The sequence below is a fragment of the Pholcus phalangioides genome, unplaced genomic scaffold, assembly GCF_987345545.1.
Source record: "Pholcus phalangioides strain wild (caught in Gottingen) unplaced genomic scaffold, Ppha-v1.0 ptg000041l_1, whole genome shotgun sequence".
NCBI lineage: Eukaryota > Metazoa > Arthropoda > Arachnida > Araneae > Pholcidae > Pholcus > Pholcus phalangioides.
The window spans coordinates 4,900,757-4,916,620 of NW_028301627.1; the positions used below are offsets into that span (position 1 = coordinate 4,900,757).

The following is a 15,864-nucleotide window of genomic DNA, read 5'->3' on the forward strand; positions in this document are numbered from 1 at the left end:
TTCCGATTTTTGAATCAATTCTGTGGGTGCTCGGACCCTTTCTACAATCTTCCGTGGGTGCTTGAGCACCCACGGCTCCGACGCCAGTGGTGGCAGCATTGCATATGACGTTCCCACGAAGTTTTTAATTCGGCTTATTTTAATGGTCCCTACTACATTTAAAACTTTTCTCTGATTACAATGTTTCTTTTTATTGTTTTTAAAAAGGGTTATAGGCGGGATACATTGTTCATAACTTTTTGGTTCTTCATCGAAAAATTGATTAAAAACCTTTTTTTTGACTGTTACAGGTGCTTTGTGCTTTGCGGTTTTACGCAACAGGGTCCTACCAAAAAAGTTTGAGCCAGGATTTGAATTTTTGCATCAGCCAACAATCGGTCAGTAACTCCATAATAAAAGTTACAGATGCCATAAATGACCTACTGCTCGACAAATATGTTGTGTTCCCCGCAGCATCTGAGTATTCTAACTTACGGCTCAGATTCATGCAAGAATTGGGGTTTCCTGGGGTCATAGGCGCTATAGATTGCACGCACGTTGCAATCGAGGCACCTTCATTAACTGATAGCAGATATCCTGAACATGCCTATGTAAACAGAAAATTCTATCACTCAATCAACACAGAGCTGGTGAGCCATATGATTTTGAAAATTTCTTACTATAAAAATAATCACAAAACTATGTTGAAGTGACGTGGTTTACCTTTATCTTAGCACAGCATATTTTTTTGTATTCTCACAGATATGTGATGTAGATATGAGGATCTTGCATGTAAATGCTAGATATCCTGGCTGTACGCATGACTCTTTTATTTGGAGGAATGATGTCATACGGAGAAGGCTAGAGGATGAACATCTTCACTCTGATCAAGCCGGCATTCTTCTAGGTTTGTATTATTTTTCTTCATTATCCTCAATGATGCCACCATACCACAGCCAATATTGAGAAATACATTATTGTTCCCATTTCTGTGAATTGTAATTAAATAATTTACTTTCCAGGTGACAGCGGGTACCCCCTTGAACCATGGCTTTTGATACCAGTCTGCAATCCCCAAACTGCCGCAGAAAGGGATTATAACACCGCCCATACTTCTGCTCGGTGTATTATAGAAAGGTGCAACGGTGTTTTAAAGTCACGGTTTAGGTGTTTAAGCAAGACCAGAACGATGAAATATAAGCCAACAACGGCATCCAAAATCGTAAATGCATGCGTGGTGTTGCACAATATGTGCATTGATGAGAAAATGGATTTTGTGTGCAACGTACCGCTGGATGATGACGATCATTTGCCTCCACCGGATGATGAAACCTCTACCCACCCGAGAAGTAGGGGCGCAGAAAGGTTGAGGGAACGATTCATCGAGATGAATTTCACTTAACTGAAGCGTAAGTTTTAAACTTCAATTGCATGCCTCGAATTGCATGATAAACTATTTAAAAGTTTGGTATAGCTGATGGGCAAATGTCCTCTTAACTCTTGAATGCAAAATATATATATATATAAATCATGAATTGGCTTTGCGTGAGAACTTTGCTGTTTATTACAATGGTGTCTTGTCAATTACTATGTTGATGAAAAGAGAACATTTTTATGAGACGAAATGTTTTTTTGGCCAAGATGACTAGCTGATCACACAAGATACAACCAAAAGTGGATTTTAGTCAGATGAAGTCCCGGGTGCAAGAGAAAACATTGAGGAAATGCTTAAATTAGAAAAAAGTGCAAAGTTATGGTTTTTCAAGACCCTTCAGAAGTTGTTGACCCGGGCGCTTGGCCAGTGCACCTGCCTCTGGATACAACATATTCAAAAATTAACACAAGTGCATACACCGTTGCAAGTAGGTGGGTCCCGGTTACATTACATTGGGCTGTGAAATGCATGCTCGTCCCCCAGCCAACAAAGTATGTAGTTGTAGCTTTGTATGTGGGGAATATATGATCATGTAATGCAGAAATGTTCCAGATTAGCGAGAATTGATATGCATTTCCATGTAATTATTCATCGCTTATTTCCTTTCATTTGCCTCATCATTGATACAATGTGCTAATTTCCTTAATGCTTCTATTAACCCTAGTTCAACTGTATTTATAAGTTAATGGTTGATTTTTTTTTTTTTTTTTTTTGTTCATTAGGTTTGGAATTAAGATGCGAGATGTCATACCAATCTCTTCTGAATATTGATGCCTCCAGCCAATCATAATTACGACTATAGTCAGCCAAAATATGATTTTCTATTATTTTGGTGGGGATACAGTCGAGTACATTTATAACATACTCTGGATATGACACACACGGTTTTGTATTAGCATACCTTGTATACAGTAGTATTGCATATAGCAGCATATCTTACTTATAAGATACATGTTGGTCATAATTTAGGCTTTCCAAATCAGAAGCTCACTGCTGTGTGGAGCATGGTGAATATTGCCAGAACGCTCATGATTGGCACATGTTTTTCTGGTGACAATTCATTTCCTTGCAACGTGTAATAATACACTTGAATCTACTGATAACCTACATCTGTACTTGGTACATTTTTCGTAGCTTGTGGGTTCAATTCTCTCACACTCAACCAACAAGATTGTCTTGCTGTTTATTAATTGCTAGGGAGCTGACCCATTCCTTTGTTATTGGTTTGTAATGAAAGAAGAATCATTAGGAAATATAAAGCTTGCTATGTTTTTCCTGTGCTATAATGACGGCTAAGATTCCATAAGCAGGGTTGCACCAAATTTGGCGATTATTTTCTATCGCCCACCTTGGCATTGTAGCTTTCAAAATGTTTCATTGGTGACAGTAACGTTTTTTGAAGGTAACGTGCTGCCATTATCAATTTCTTTTGCGCCAGTTCCTATTTTTACCAGTGTCTTACGTCTCATTATGTAGTGTTCATCATTATTGACTCGAAGCCCTGTTTGTCATCACGTATCCTTTGCTTGAGAATTTTTATTTTAATGGCAGATGTCAGGCATTAATGGCATTCTCAGCTCATCTATGAAAAAGTATAGTCTGAGGAGTTTTTCAGCATGATACCTGCAAAAAATATAGTTTTTTGCCCAAAATGTACCACTAGCATGGTTTCAAACATAAATCGTACCAAGAAACTCGGTTGGCATTGGATTTGCCAGAATAAGAACTCGAAGCCCAAATGTGATGGGTTGGTGAATCTTGCAGCCAATATTTTCTTCATTGGTTCCAGCTTTTTTCTCATGATATTCTTGCCAAAAAAAGAGTGCCAAATTTCTTTTCATTTCGGCCATCTTGATTTTCACCATGTTGCAGATGTTATGGTTAGCAAAAAAATCTAGGTCACCAAGAAGGAAAGACTTTGACGGAATTGAAAATTGCCAAATTTGTCGCAATCCTGCTTATGGAATCTTAGCCATCATGATCATTGTATTATATCAATATTAAATTATATTTCATTGCAATATATTATCATGAGAGCAGCCATGAAAAATAAAAGAAATAAACCCTGCGGGAATGGGTGTTTAGAGATAAATTTCAAGAGACACTTTATAAAAGAAATTGCATCCTCAAAAATACACATTCAACAATGTTTAACATGCAGCAAGACTCTTAATCACCAAAGGGGTATCTTATAAGCGAACTCGACTGCTTGTTTTATTTTTTGTAGATAAATATTGAACAAAAAAATAAAGGCAGACATTATTTGAGCATTGTGTAATGTATTTGTATTTTACAGCGTCACAGAAATTGTCATTTAAAAACACAATGAATGAAATTTTGTCAACCATTAATCAACGAATAAAATTTTTGTTAGTAACCTTTATTCAGGCAACGATTGATTTTTTTTTTCTTAATACACTATCTGTACTGTGTGATTAGCAAGTTTCATTTTTTTTGCCATCAGTACTGATATTTATAATTGTTTCATTTTAGGGTCCATTCGTTAAATGATGTAGTAGGTAATTAAATTATAAGTTGGCAAGGCCACAGGTTATGTGGATTTGCAAATACCAGTGTTGGGAATTCATACAAGTTCTTTGTGTTTTCTTCTATTTAGCACAACTCAATTATATACGGTAGTTTTTTCCCTCACCTCTGAAAAAAATATCACTGCGGAAGGAACAATCTTGGTTGTGGCATGTGAATGCTTTTCAAAAATTTTAATTCCATTCTTGAATTTAAAAAAAATTCTCAAATTTTGAACATCTTATAAATGCATTACAGGATGCCAAAACTATACTCAGTGTGGTAGGCACTCAAAGTAATAAATTATGTGATGACTTTGTATTCGATGCACTTCCGTTTGGTTTTTCGTCTTTGGGCATAGGTGCTTGACGTACCATGTGTACAAGATTCAGGAGTGTCGGCATGTGAGACATCCATTACCACCTAGAGATAGGCCTTCGCACTCTGCTTGTGACATATAATAAATATTCCATTATCCCTCAGAATATTCGGGGGGGGGGATTCCCTGCTTTGTGCCAGTATCATCGTTGCGAGGAAAAATGATCGGGCTCAAAATTGGCAATCACTATGCGGTATTTGTGAGTCAATCAGGTATATATTCTATGCCGGAATAGGATGCTGTGGTTCAAAATGTGGCAGACTTGCTAGGTAGTCTCAATGACGTTTATGGCAAACACTGCAGAGGTCTCCTATCTGTAGTTGATGGCTGAGCCCTCATACAAAGTTTATTGGAGGAGGGGAGGCAAGCAGCCCGAGTTCCGGTGTGTACGTATAAGTTGAACTCATCTGCCGATACACACGCAAACACAATCTGCATTGCGATAGTCTAATTTATCAAAAAATATAGAACTAAAAACAGTGACAAACTGAACATTTTTATGAAAATAAGACGGCAGTCAAATATTTTGCACGAACGGAGAGAATGGGATGTGTGTGTAGCCTCATTTTAAAATTTGCAGTGTGGCATGTGCATCGAAAATCTAGATTGTAGCACAGCCACAGAAATGGTTGGCCACCCGTCTTGAAATATTGAGAATTTCACTACACTTCAAAATGTTAGCATATTATTTTGCTATAAGTGAAGCAGTAACACAAAAAAAGTAGATTACCTAAAATTTGAAGTAAAAATGTAATTTGATGCATGATTCGTGCATCCATATTCACCGTGCTAACTAGTAGCTAGCACCAAATCGTGTCTCAAAAGAAATCTCTAAACAGCAGCATTACTGTACAACAGGAACTTACCAAATCTCCAAGCAACTGTCACATTAGTGGCCATTATTTGTAGGTTATTGCTGTTGTCCAGAGGGTCAGTTTTTCATAAGAAATTGAATTGAAATTTTTCATTGTATCTAAAATCAAATTTTTACTAATTAGAAGCTGTTTATTGGCACAACATTTTACAATACGTTAATTCGTATGACTATCTTTAATTTGTTTTTGAAAAAAAGACTCGAGGTTCTAAAAAACATTTTATTTACATATTTCCACGAGATGAAAGGAAAAAATATGATGAAAAACTAAATGAAAATAAAGCAGGGTCATTTATTTGCAATTGCTGTGGCAATTCTGTTTAGCGCTGCAGCAACTGAATTCATAGCATTTGCCACAGCATGCAGTCCTGTTTCAACACACTCCTCTTGGCTGCCGATTGCCTCAGCAACCGCTTGCAGAGCCTCTGCTGTTCTTTTCTGGGCATCAGCAGCACCAGATTTAGAATCGATCAGTTTATTGATAGCCTCCTCTTTGCGTTTCCTCTTCGGTCGCTTCTGGAATGTGAACGACCTTTGAAGAGGTCTGGGAGTGCTTGTCACAGGTGCCGATGATGTGCTTGCCACGGGCATCGTGGATGTGCTTGCCACGGGCACTGCTGATGTGCTTGCCACGGGCACTGTGGATGAGCTTGCCACGGGTTCTGAAAAATAATTTCATTTTGTACATTAAGTTTCGCAGTTAAAGTAATGTATGTACTACATGTTAAAATAGGTGGGCAAAGTAAAAGTGTAGGGTAATTTTGTGCCTATTTTAACTGCACATAGCCAAGGGAGCTTTGCGTAATCCATACGACAATGCAACAAACATTACACATGCATGATGCTACTTTTTCTCAAGCGGAATAAAACTATCTCGCAATGGGAAAACAAGGGAAATTTTTTTCTTACCAAAAGCTGCTGGAGTCGGACTCGCCAACATACTCTGCACAATGCTGACATCAATGTACTCTTCATCACTGCCAGGAGGTGGATATGCAGAGGATGTGTCTGTAGCACACTGTGATGGCTGAAAAGAAAGGCACTTAAATATTAAACATTGTCGCATATTAATTATCGATATGAAACAATGAATCATTTCCATAAATGGAATAATCCCCTTTGCAAGAAACTATTCTTTAACATTCTATTGAAGAATAGGTTAAATCCCAATGTACGGTATACTGCTGCATGCATGTTGACTTTTTTTAATCATCAGGTCTAATTTAGAGCTTTTTGCTAGGGTTACCAGCAGAACGAGAACATCAAATTGCATTAAGAATGCTCTGTTTGTTGCTCATAAACATATGTTGGGGGACAGTGCAGTCTTTTTTCTGAGGCCCTATCTGACAAATTCTCAAAAGATTCAACCACTTCTAATTTTTCTGAGGCCCCTCTTCTCCAGAGGTGCCCATGCATTAAGACAGCACTGGTTGGCGACATAGTTTTGGTATACTCAAAAAGTTGGTGATGGCATACAGTATATTGAGAATTAACATGCTCAATGCAGGGACTTGACATTTACAATTTCTCATTACACAATAGCTCAATATAACCACATACTTGTGATTACTGAATTCTACATTTTGTAGCTTTTCCATTACCAGTATCAGGAATGGCTTCAGTGGCACGGATTGGAATGTTGAACAATTCATGTTGCAAACCCATCATACAGCTATCATCAGTACGAGGTAGGAGCAGCAGTCATTGCTGTTCAGGCTCCCCAACATGTTTCATTTCAAAAACATAAATGTATAAAAAAAAGTAACTTTACATAGTATGTAATGTTTCAGCAGATTTAATAATTTTAAAACTAAGAACAATCACACAATAAATTATACTAACTGCGGGCTGCTGTGCACGGCTGCTAGAGTTGGGTGCTCTCACTTCATCATCGCCGTACACAACCACATCTCCCATCAGGGCAACCACCCTCTCCTCTAGATGGTTGAGGGGCATCAAGCTTGCTACCCCTCCACCCGTCAGTGATGCCTCCATCCGAATGGCCGCTGCTTTTTTTTTTATCTCACACTTGAAGCTGGCCCACGTCTGAAAACAAGAAAAAAAAAAGAATGGGTAACTATTTCCGAACCACGTCACAGAGTCTGAAGTTATGCAGTTAGTAATTTATGAAATGCGACAGAAAGGGTGTACACTTACTTTTTTCCAGTCCTTCCCGTTTTTTTTGGGCCCGTAAGGCATGCTGTTTAGAATGTGGGCAAGGTCATCCCACAGTCCTTCCCTCATGTCTCTCGTGAAGGACGGGGAAAACTTGCCCTCCACCATTTCCCTGTGCTCCTCTATAAATGTCACCATTTTCTCAAAATGAGCTGCAGTCGTCCTGTAGTTCCTTTTCCTTTTACTCTCCATTTTTCAATCGATGCGTACACAAATCTAGTATTAGAATGTAAACACCACACCAAAAATGCACGTGCAGATAGTGAATGGATGTTGCCACCGCTAATGAGGCAAATACAAACTTTAAATTAATAGTAGTAGTTGTTAACATTTCGCAGAGCTGTGATTGGTCAGTTGGAAAATTCCCCAAAAGGGGAATTTTTCTGTGTTTTCCTTGTCACGTGACCTTAAGAATAACTATTAACAATCACATCGTGGTTGCATGTGGAGCTCGATTCTTAACGCGATTCTTATGAACTGATTCTTACGTATGGATGATTGGTTATTAAGAATCAATAGGTGGTACACCCCCAGGATGCCTGATGGTTCCGCTCGTATATGAAGGCGTCTTAGCCTGGCTGTATTGTGATTCGTTCCCTGGCTGGGTGACGTCACGAGTCTGTTGCCTTGCAGCTCTCTTCCCTCGCGGCGACGGGGGGGGGGGGACGGCTAAGGTGGAAGGGAAGGAAGGAGGAGGAGTTCTCTCTTTCGTGCTCGCAGGGGGGCACGCTGTTATCAGTTCTCTCCTCTCCCTGAGCTCCTTTTCTATCCCTTTCGCCCAGCGTGGCCACTACCTCCTATATGTAGTGGCGTGGCTCGGTTCCTTTTCTCCTCTCGCTAGAAGGGGCGTTTCCTTTTCTCGCTGGCGCGGTTACGCTACTGTTTTCTTCTTGTTGGCATTGGTCAGGGTCGCCTATAAATATTTTAGTCATAAGGGTGTCAAGCATCAAAAGTTTGGGTACATGGCAATAGATGGCGAGTTTGCTCCGAATATAGAGAAATATCGAATTACTGCCATCTGTTGGAGGACTTTATAACCTACTGTTATATCATGAGGATGTGTTATGATTCATGGGCACTGTTATGAAAGATTTGATCAACATTGCCCAAGAATATTAGGAAGACACCAACGAATAAGGAAAATACACGGAAATACAATTTTCTAAAATTTTAAAATACAATTTTTTTTGTATTTCGTTTATTTGCCTTATTCGCTGGTGTCTTTTTTATTATATTGTTGGTTGATGTTTCAATAAGGTAAGCGTGTATGAGTAATATTTCGATCAGGGTAGAGAATGACTGAATATGTCAATGAGAGATTCACCCACTTCATTGAGGAGGCCACAGCATCCGATGGCTCACTTTGGAAGGCGTGGAAAATCTGTAAACGAAAATCTCCAGCGGTGGACAAAATTACAAACGAACAAGGTCAACTGTTGTATACAAATGAAGAGATTGTTGAAACGTTTGCTGATAACTATGAAAAGCAATTCATGCCAAACAGTCTGCAATCTCGAAGTATTGCTTCAGCTCATCATGGAAAAGTTCAAGAATTCCTGGATAGAGTTCGCTCGGATGCCTTGCGCGGAATGGGTGCTGCCGGTTTGACCAATGTTGACGAAATCAGGGGCATGATTAACAAACTCAAAACTAAAAAAGCTTCTGGTCATGATGAAATTTCAAATCTCGCTCTTAAAAATCTTCCTCTTTCTATCCTCAAATCATTCACTAATATATTTAATAGCATGCTTCAGACAAGCTATTTTCCTAATGTCTGGAAACTTTCTATTGTCAAACCTCTTCATAAATCTGGAACTGACCCACTTTTCTCTCAAAACTTCAGACCTATCAGCTTACTCAGTAACATTTCTAAAGTCTTTGAACGTATCTATATTTCACGTCTTGACGCTTTCCTGTCCTTCAACAGCATTCTTCGAAGTGAGCAGCACGGATTCAGGCGGGGGCATTCTTGCGTCACTCAGCTGCACAGAGTTACCGAGTTCGTGATGACTGCGTTCAACTACAAGGAACATGTCTGTGCTCTCTGTCTGGATATATGTAAGGCCTTCGACAAAACGAATCACACGACCTTATTATCCAAACTAATTGACCTGGGTTTGCCTGACTATTTCATCATCTTTTTAAACAGTTACCTTTCCAATCGAAGATTCCAAGTCAAAAATGGCAACTGTCTCTCAACTGTTAGACCAATAAGAGCGTCTGTCCCGCAGGGTTCTTGTTTGGGACCACTGCTCTTTGCGCTATACATCAATGACTTCCCAGCTCCTCAGCGCGGAATGCTTGGTCTATTTGCTGACGATGCCATCCTGTTGACCAATCACAAAAAAGGGAAAAAATGTATTGAAAATTTACAAGAATCAACTGAAGACGTTGAGGACTGGTGCCAAGACAACGATATAAAGTTGAATCATCAAAAATGTCAATATATTCTCTTCACAAGACGGTACAAGTTTCCAAGAACTCCCATATACATCGGCAATACGGTGTTGACAAGAAAACTCCAAGTCAAGTATCTAGGTTGTATACTAGATAAGTCGCTCTCATTTTCTCCTCAGGTGATGTACGTAAGAAATAAGGCCTCACAAGCAGTTGGGATGCTATCCAGAATCACATTCCCACAGGCCAGGCTAACGTTGAGGAATAAAGTAATTCTTTTTAAAACTATTATTCGTCCTATTCTGACATATGCTGCCCCAGTGTGGGCTCATGCCAGTCTTGCAAATATGAAACGTTTACAGACACAGCAGAACATCATTCTTCGTCAGTTTACCAGAGCCCCCTGGTATGTGAGAGGAAAAAACATCCGTAAAGATCTTGACTTACCACTAATCTTGGACTATATCAAGGAGCTTGCAAATGCTCATTTTGACAGGCTACGATCTTCTGAACACCCGCATCTTAGAGAAATTGTCTATTATGACCCTAGAATACCCACAGTACACTCTAGGCCAATGGACTTGCTGAGCGTGGATTGGGTGACGAATTGATGTAATTTGCAGAACATTTTCATGATTTTGATTTTTTTTTTTTTTTTTCAAAACAATTTATCAATCTAATGTCAGTTTTGTTTGATATTGCGGATGCTGTGATCGCAATTCAGAGGCATTTATATGTTGTTGTTTTTTTCGCAATTAATAATTTTTCTCATTTATTCATAATTTGCGCTTGCATAAAATGGTGCATTGGGTTCGTGTCGTGTTGAAACTGATTTTATTACAATACAGAGATGGTATGTGTCATGTCTTCATTATAACTTTTTCTTTGACGTTCTTGATTATGGTTATATGACTGATGACGGTTCAACAGTACCTCAAACATCTCTGGTTAGTGTCTCTCGATTATGTAAATATTTATAATGTTGGGGTTTTTGGGTAGCATATCATCAGCTACTTCCCGTAAGACATTGCCTCCTTGTTCTTCGATTGTGTTGTGTTTTATCTCGATGAGCATTCATTTCGCGAAGATTTGTAAACAATACTCTCCTGGCTCATTCATTCTCTACACACACACATACACTACATACCTTACACACATGCACAAACTTGTCTTTTTCCTTCTCATACCACCCCTGGTGATCTGTAAGTCGCCAGACAGCCTGCAAAGGCTGGGCAGCGACGGAAACGTTCAATTCTGGTCTGGTCTGGTCAGAGAATGACTTTTTATTGCAGATTTGTTTTAATCTGTCCCTACTTACAGGTGGGACGGTTATTTTCATTCGATTCAGAATGATAGAAAGTTACAGGAAACCGTAATTTTTTTTTCTTTGATTTTTAACAGCAACGTGTCGTAAACTGGTTAGATTAAAAAAACAGAGATGCTTTTTATTTTTAAATATATTTAATCAAATTAACCGACTTAAATTTGGATTATGGAAAATCACCAGTGAAAGTGAAAACATTCACTCATTGAATTTACCGAGGCAATCGGTGATTATGCATAATCACTGATTTACCAATTTTCCTGTAACATTTATGGGTAAAAAATTGTTTAGAATGAAATATTCTAGAGACATTCAACTTCCTAGTAATAAAGAAAAAAGAAAAGTTGAATTTTAACAATGTGAATGCATCCCCTGTACAGTGTTGATTCACTTATAGGAGGGAATAAAGAAAGTAGAAATATGAGGGACATGGTTGTACGTATAAATGTCCACAAAATTGCACTGCTGAGGAAATCAGGTTTTGCGTATCGGTTGCCAAACCATGTTGATGAGCGACGTACTTTAAAAATTATCACTTTAGATATATATAAGCAGTTTCGCACTACTACGCGAAATTTTTTGCGCTCTCAAGATTTTGGATTGCTGACATGTTTTTGACTTTTTCTTGTTTCTACTTCCGATGACATGATGATCGATTTTTTTTCTCCGGAAATATATATATACAGTCAAACCTCGTTGATGAGTCACTCTTGGGAGAGCGAAAATATGACTTAGTAAGCGGAGTGACTCGTCAAGTGGAGTAAGCCATAGCTGTGCCAATTCCTGCATGAGGACAATTGGGACTTATAAAAAGTGACCCGGTAAGTGGAGTGACGTGTTAACCGGGTGACGCACTAACAAGGTTTGACTGTATATATATATATATATACAATCACAGTAATATATGTATATACAATCACAGTAATATATGTATACACAATCACAGTAATATATGTATATACAATCACAGTAATATATATATATATATATATATATATTACTATATTTAATGAAATACGATGAATATCGTGATGGAAAAAAATGAGTACGTGATGAAAAAACCAAGACAACACATGCTCGAAAGCATTTTCCCGTGGCAGTACATTAGCAAATTGAAAACCGGGACGTCTGATCATTCTTTATGGATGTATAACGAAAACTTATTTTGCTCTGGATGATATGAGTGTTTAAGATGCGGCAAATTGAGTCTCACACACACAGTTATTCGATATTTCAGACTTATTTACTCCGAAAATTAAATTCACTTGACACTCTGCGAATGTATTCGACATTGTGCGCGGGCTTCCACAAAACTGAAATGTAGGAATAGGGAAAAATAATTTCTTTTTTCAAATTAAAATTTTTTCCTTGAAATTAAAAAAAAAAGTCAATAACGACGCTCACACGGAAAAATTTAATTAAATTAAAATTTTAAATTAAATTTCAATTGATTCAAAAATTTAATAAATAAACATAAGAAACACTGGATGTGCGAAAGTGAACACATACAAAATATAAACATAATTGAATGAATTCCGAAATAAATAATTATAAAGAACTATATAAAACTCATAGCATGACATTAATAATGTACATAAATACACAGAGAGTATAAAAAAATTTAATAACCTAACGAAACAATTATCAAACTCGTCAAAGAAAGATATTTTCAAAATGAATTTCTTAAATGTGGTAAAAACAATAGAAAACAATGGAGATGGGCATCTTTTTATCAGCCACCTCGTTGGGCATTTTGCCTGTTGTGGCGTTGTATTTGTATTTGTATTTATTTGTATTTGTATTCATTTGTATTTGTATTCATTTGTATTTGTATTCATTTGTATTTGTATTTGTATTCATTTGTATTTGTATTCATTTGTATTTGTATTCATTTGTATTTGTATTCATTTGTATTTGTATTTATTTGTATTTGTATTAGTGAACACACACATCATTGTTAAGGGACATCAGCCTCGGGTTGTTTTACCAGAATCCCTTAATAATGCTGAATTGGCTGAGGATTTCGGTGATTTTTTCCATCAACACAGTTGAAAACATTCCCCACGATCTAGGTGTACACATGGAACATATTACACATTCCGAAAGAGATTCAATGGTATTCAGCCCAATAAATGAAAAGAAACTGCAAATAGCAATAAATAGTTTGGATAATAATAAAGCATGTGGTTATATGATTGTATTACTGCAAAGATGTTAAAAATAGTTTATTATATCATTCTAGATTCTTGCTCTATCGTGTAAACCCTTTATATATTAGAAGGGAAATTTGTGCAGAAATTCAAATACGCAACCCATCTATAAGACCGGAAATAAAAATAATTTAACAAATGTTCGTCCCATTTCGATTTTGCCCATATTCTCAAAAGTAATCGCATCAGTTGTTAGGAAATGTAGTAGTAGTATCAGTAGAACCTCTCGATGATGGACATCCATGGGACAAAAACTTTTGTCCGCTATTGGGGAGGTGAGGTACGATATACAGTATAGCCTCGTTTATACGATTTTCACATTTAAACGACGTTTGGCTTCGGTCGCATTGGTTCCAATGTATATGTTGTATGTAAAAATTATACAATGGTGGCTATGCATAATCATTAATTGTCTCGATAAGGACAGTTTGAACAAATTTCACTACATTTATCACTTTTACCGGTGATTATGCACAATTTCCAAACAATGTCTAATAAATATGGAAAAATTTATAACCTTTTTCACTTCGTTAAACCCATGAATTATTTTTACCCGTACATGGTACGTGCACTATACCTATTTCGCAATGAAAATTAAAATAAGTGTGAAGAAGAAATAAACGTTCATAACAACATTATCAGTCTTGTAATGTTGGCTTTCTTCACATACCAACGTGGGCAAACAAAACCAACATTACCATTCGGAATCGTCATCCTGGAGCATAATGTTCAGTTAATCAAGTAATTAATTGACGGATTATCATACTCACCAATACGAGCAATACGCTTGGGATTATATATAACCACCGTTGAGTATGATGAATTCCCCATTTATGATCTAAAATTCGCAAATTAGTTTGAAAAAGATATTGTCTAATTTTACTGTCCACTATCGAGAATGTTCGCTAAAATGGAGAGTGAAATACATTAAAGCTCTATTCCATAGGATCGGGGACCCGAAAAGTTTCCGTTAACGGGAGGTGTCCGTTAAGAGAGGTTCTACTGTATATAGTGTATATAAAGGTATTAATATATTTCAAAAACATGGTCCTTATAACAATATTCTATGTGAAACTCATCTACAAAACAATTTCATTGGCATTAGTTTACAAAAATGCAGATATAATTTGCTCGTCTTTTTTAAAGAATCTGTTTACAACAAATTTATTGCATGCCCCATTCTTAACGAAATCTGTTTCATTATTAAATGCCACAATGAAAGACCTAATGATTTGCCGTCAAATCATTCAATCGATAGATAGATAGATAGAACCGCTCACAACCCCGAACTAAATCTTTCAATACTAATATTAGTAATTACTGTGCTTTAAACAGATTTTCCGAATTTTGTAATCAGCTTCCTCGACATCCGGATATTTTTCATTCGCCTGTTACCGAATTTGGAAGATTTTTGCTGTGATTGCGTTGCATACATCTTTCATGTAGAAATTTTGTATTTTGCGTAATTTTGTTACTTTATCACGCAGTCGTATTTTTTATTCTGTGCTAGTTTTTATTTTTACTGCAAGCTGTAATTGGTTTTTAAACCTGTTCCTTTGTATTTCAAATAAATAAATCAAATTGTCGGTTTTCTTATTAAAAACTTATTTTCCAAGTTCACAGTTTGGTTTCCGAAAAACTATGAATACAGAAATGGCCCCCACATTTTATAAAGAAAGTGTTTGAGGATTATTGATCATGATATACAGTTGAATCCCGTTATAACGAACTCCAAGAGACCGGAGAAATCACTTCGTTATAACGAAATTTCGTTATGAATTTCAGGTTGTTTGCATTGTTCCTATGTAAACTTATTTGAGGGATTAGAATAGTGTTCGTTAAAACGTATTACTGAAAAATTTTACAAAACAGGTTTAAGGGGGAAAGTTTTTAACTGGCTAAAGAGTTATCTTGAAAACAGAAAGCAAGCTGTTAAAATAAATGATACAATAAGTGATTATAAGATAATAAGGCAGCTTTTTTTCTACTCACCGAGAGGTTTGTGCGCTAACTCCTCGGCGTGGGACTCCCTGCGGTAGCAATCTTTTTCGGTGGTCACGCAGCACCTCCTAGAGATGGAAGGTCTCCGCAGTCTGCTTGTGACGTCAGTAAGTGGTCCATTTTCCATGAGAATATCCAAGGGGAAAAAATTCCCTGCTCGTGCCAGTATCATCGTTGCGAGGAAAAGAAATGATCGGGCCCAGAATTGGCGATTTCTATGCCCCACATCCAATCACTATGCAGTATTTGTGAGCCAATCAGGAAGATTCTACGCTAAAATAAGAAGAAACGAAATAGGATACCGTGTTTCAAAATGTGGCAAACTTGCTAGGTAGTCTGAATGAAGTTTTTGGCAAACAGTGCAGAGGCTTTCTACCTCTAGGAAGTGCTGGGTCATGTCCCCGTTTCTGTGTTTTATGCCTTTGTCAGGAAGGTTTCTGACAAGGACGAACAACGGTTCGAACTCGCGACACCTATAATCATCCTTTTGGTACTTTAGCCGAGTGTCTTATCGACGTGGGCTACGATTTCTGTGTATCGTGCTCAATGTTCCCTGTTTCCGGA

At 37.4% G+C, this 15,864-nt stretch overlaps 1 protein-coding gene across 1 annotated transcript; it reads right to left on the bottom strand.

Moving 5' to 3' along the window:
- Positions 1–5,481: 5,481 nt before the first annotated feature.
- LOC149065120 (uncharacterized) lies at positions 5,482–7,704 on the bottom strand. Its single transcript, XM_089254297.1, has 4 exons — positions 7,351–7,704; positions 7,036–7,239; positions 6,103–6,220; positions 5,482–5,855 (listed from the first exon to the last, which is right to left on the bottom strand). Exons 1-4 carry the CDS (start codon positions 7,558–7,560, stop codon positions 5,482–5,484), a joined length of 906 nt encoding a protein of 301 aa, XP_089110423.1. The 5' UTR covers positions 7,561–7,704.
- Between the last annotated feature and the right edge of the window lie 8,160 nt (positions 7,705–15,864).

What these genes read in the sequence shown, in the direction of transcription:
- LOC149065120 (XM_089254297.1), bottom strand. Translation starts at nt 7,560, where the DNA reads ATGGAGAGTAAAAGGAAAAGGAACTACAGGACGACTGCAGCTCATTTT. An exon ending in ACGGGAAGGACTGGAAAAAA is followed by an intron (nt 7,240 to 7,350) that starts GTAAGTGTACAC and finishes TCTTGTTTTCAG; the next exon opens with ACGTGGGCCAGCTTCAAGTG. An exon ending in TCCGACTCCAGCAGCTTTTG is followed by an intron (nt 5,856 to 6,102) that starts GTAAGAAAAAAA and finishes ATTATTTTTCAG; the next exon opens with AACCCGTGGCAAGCTCATCC.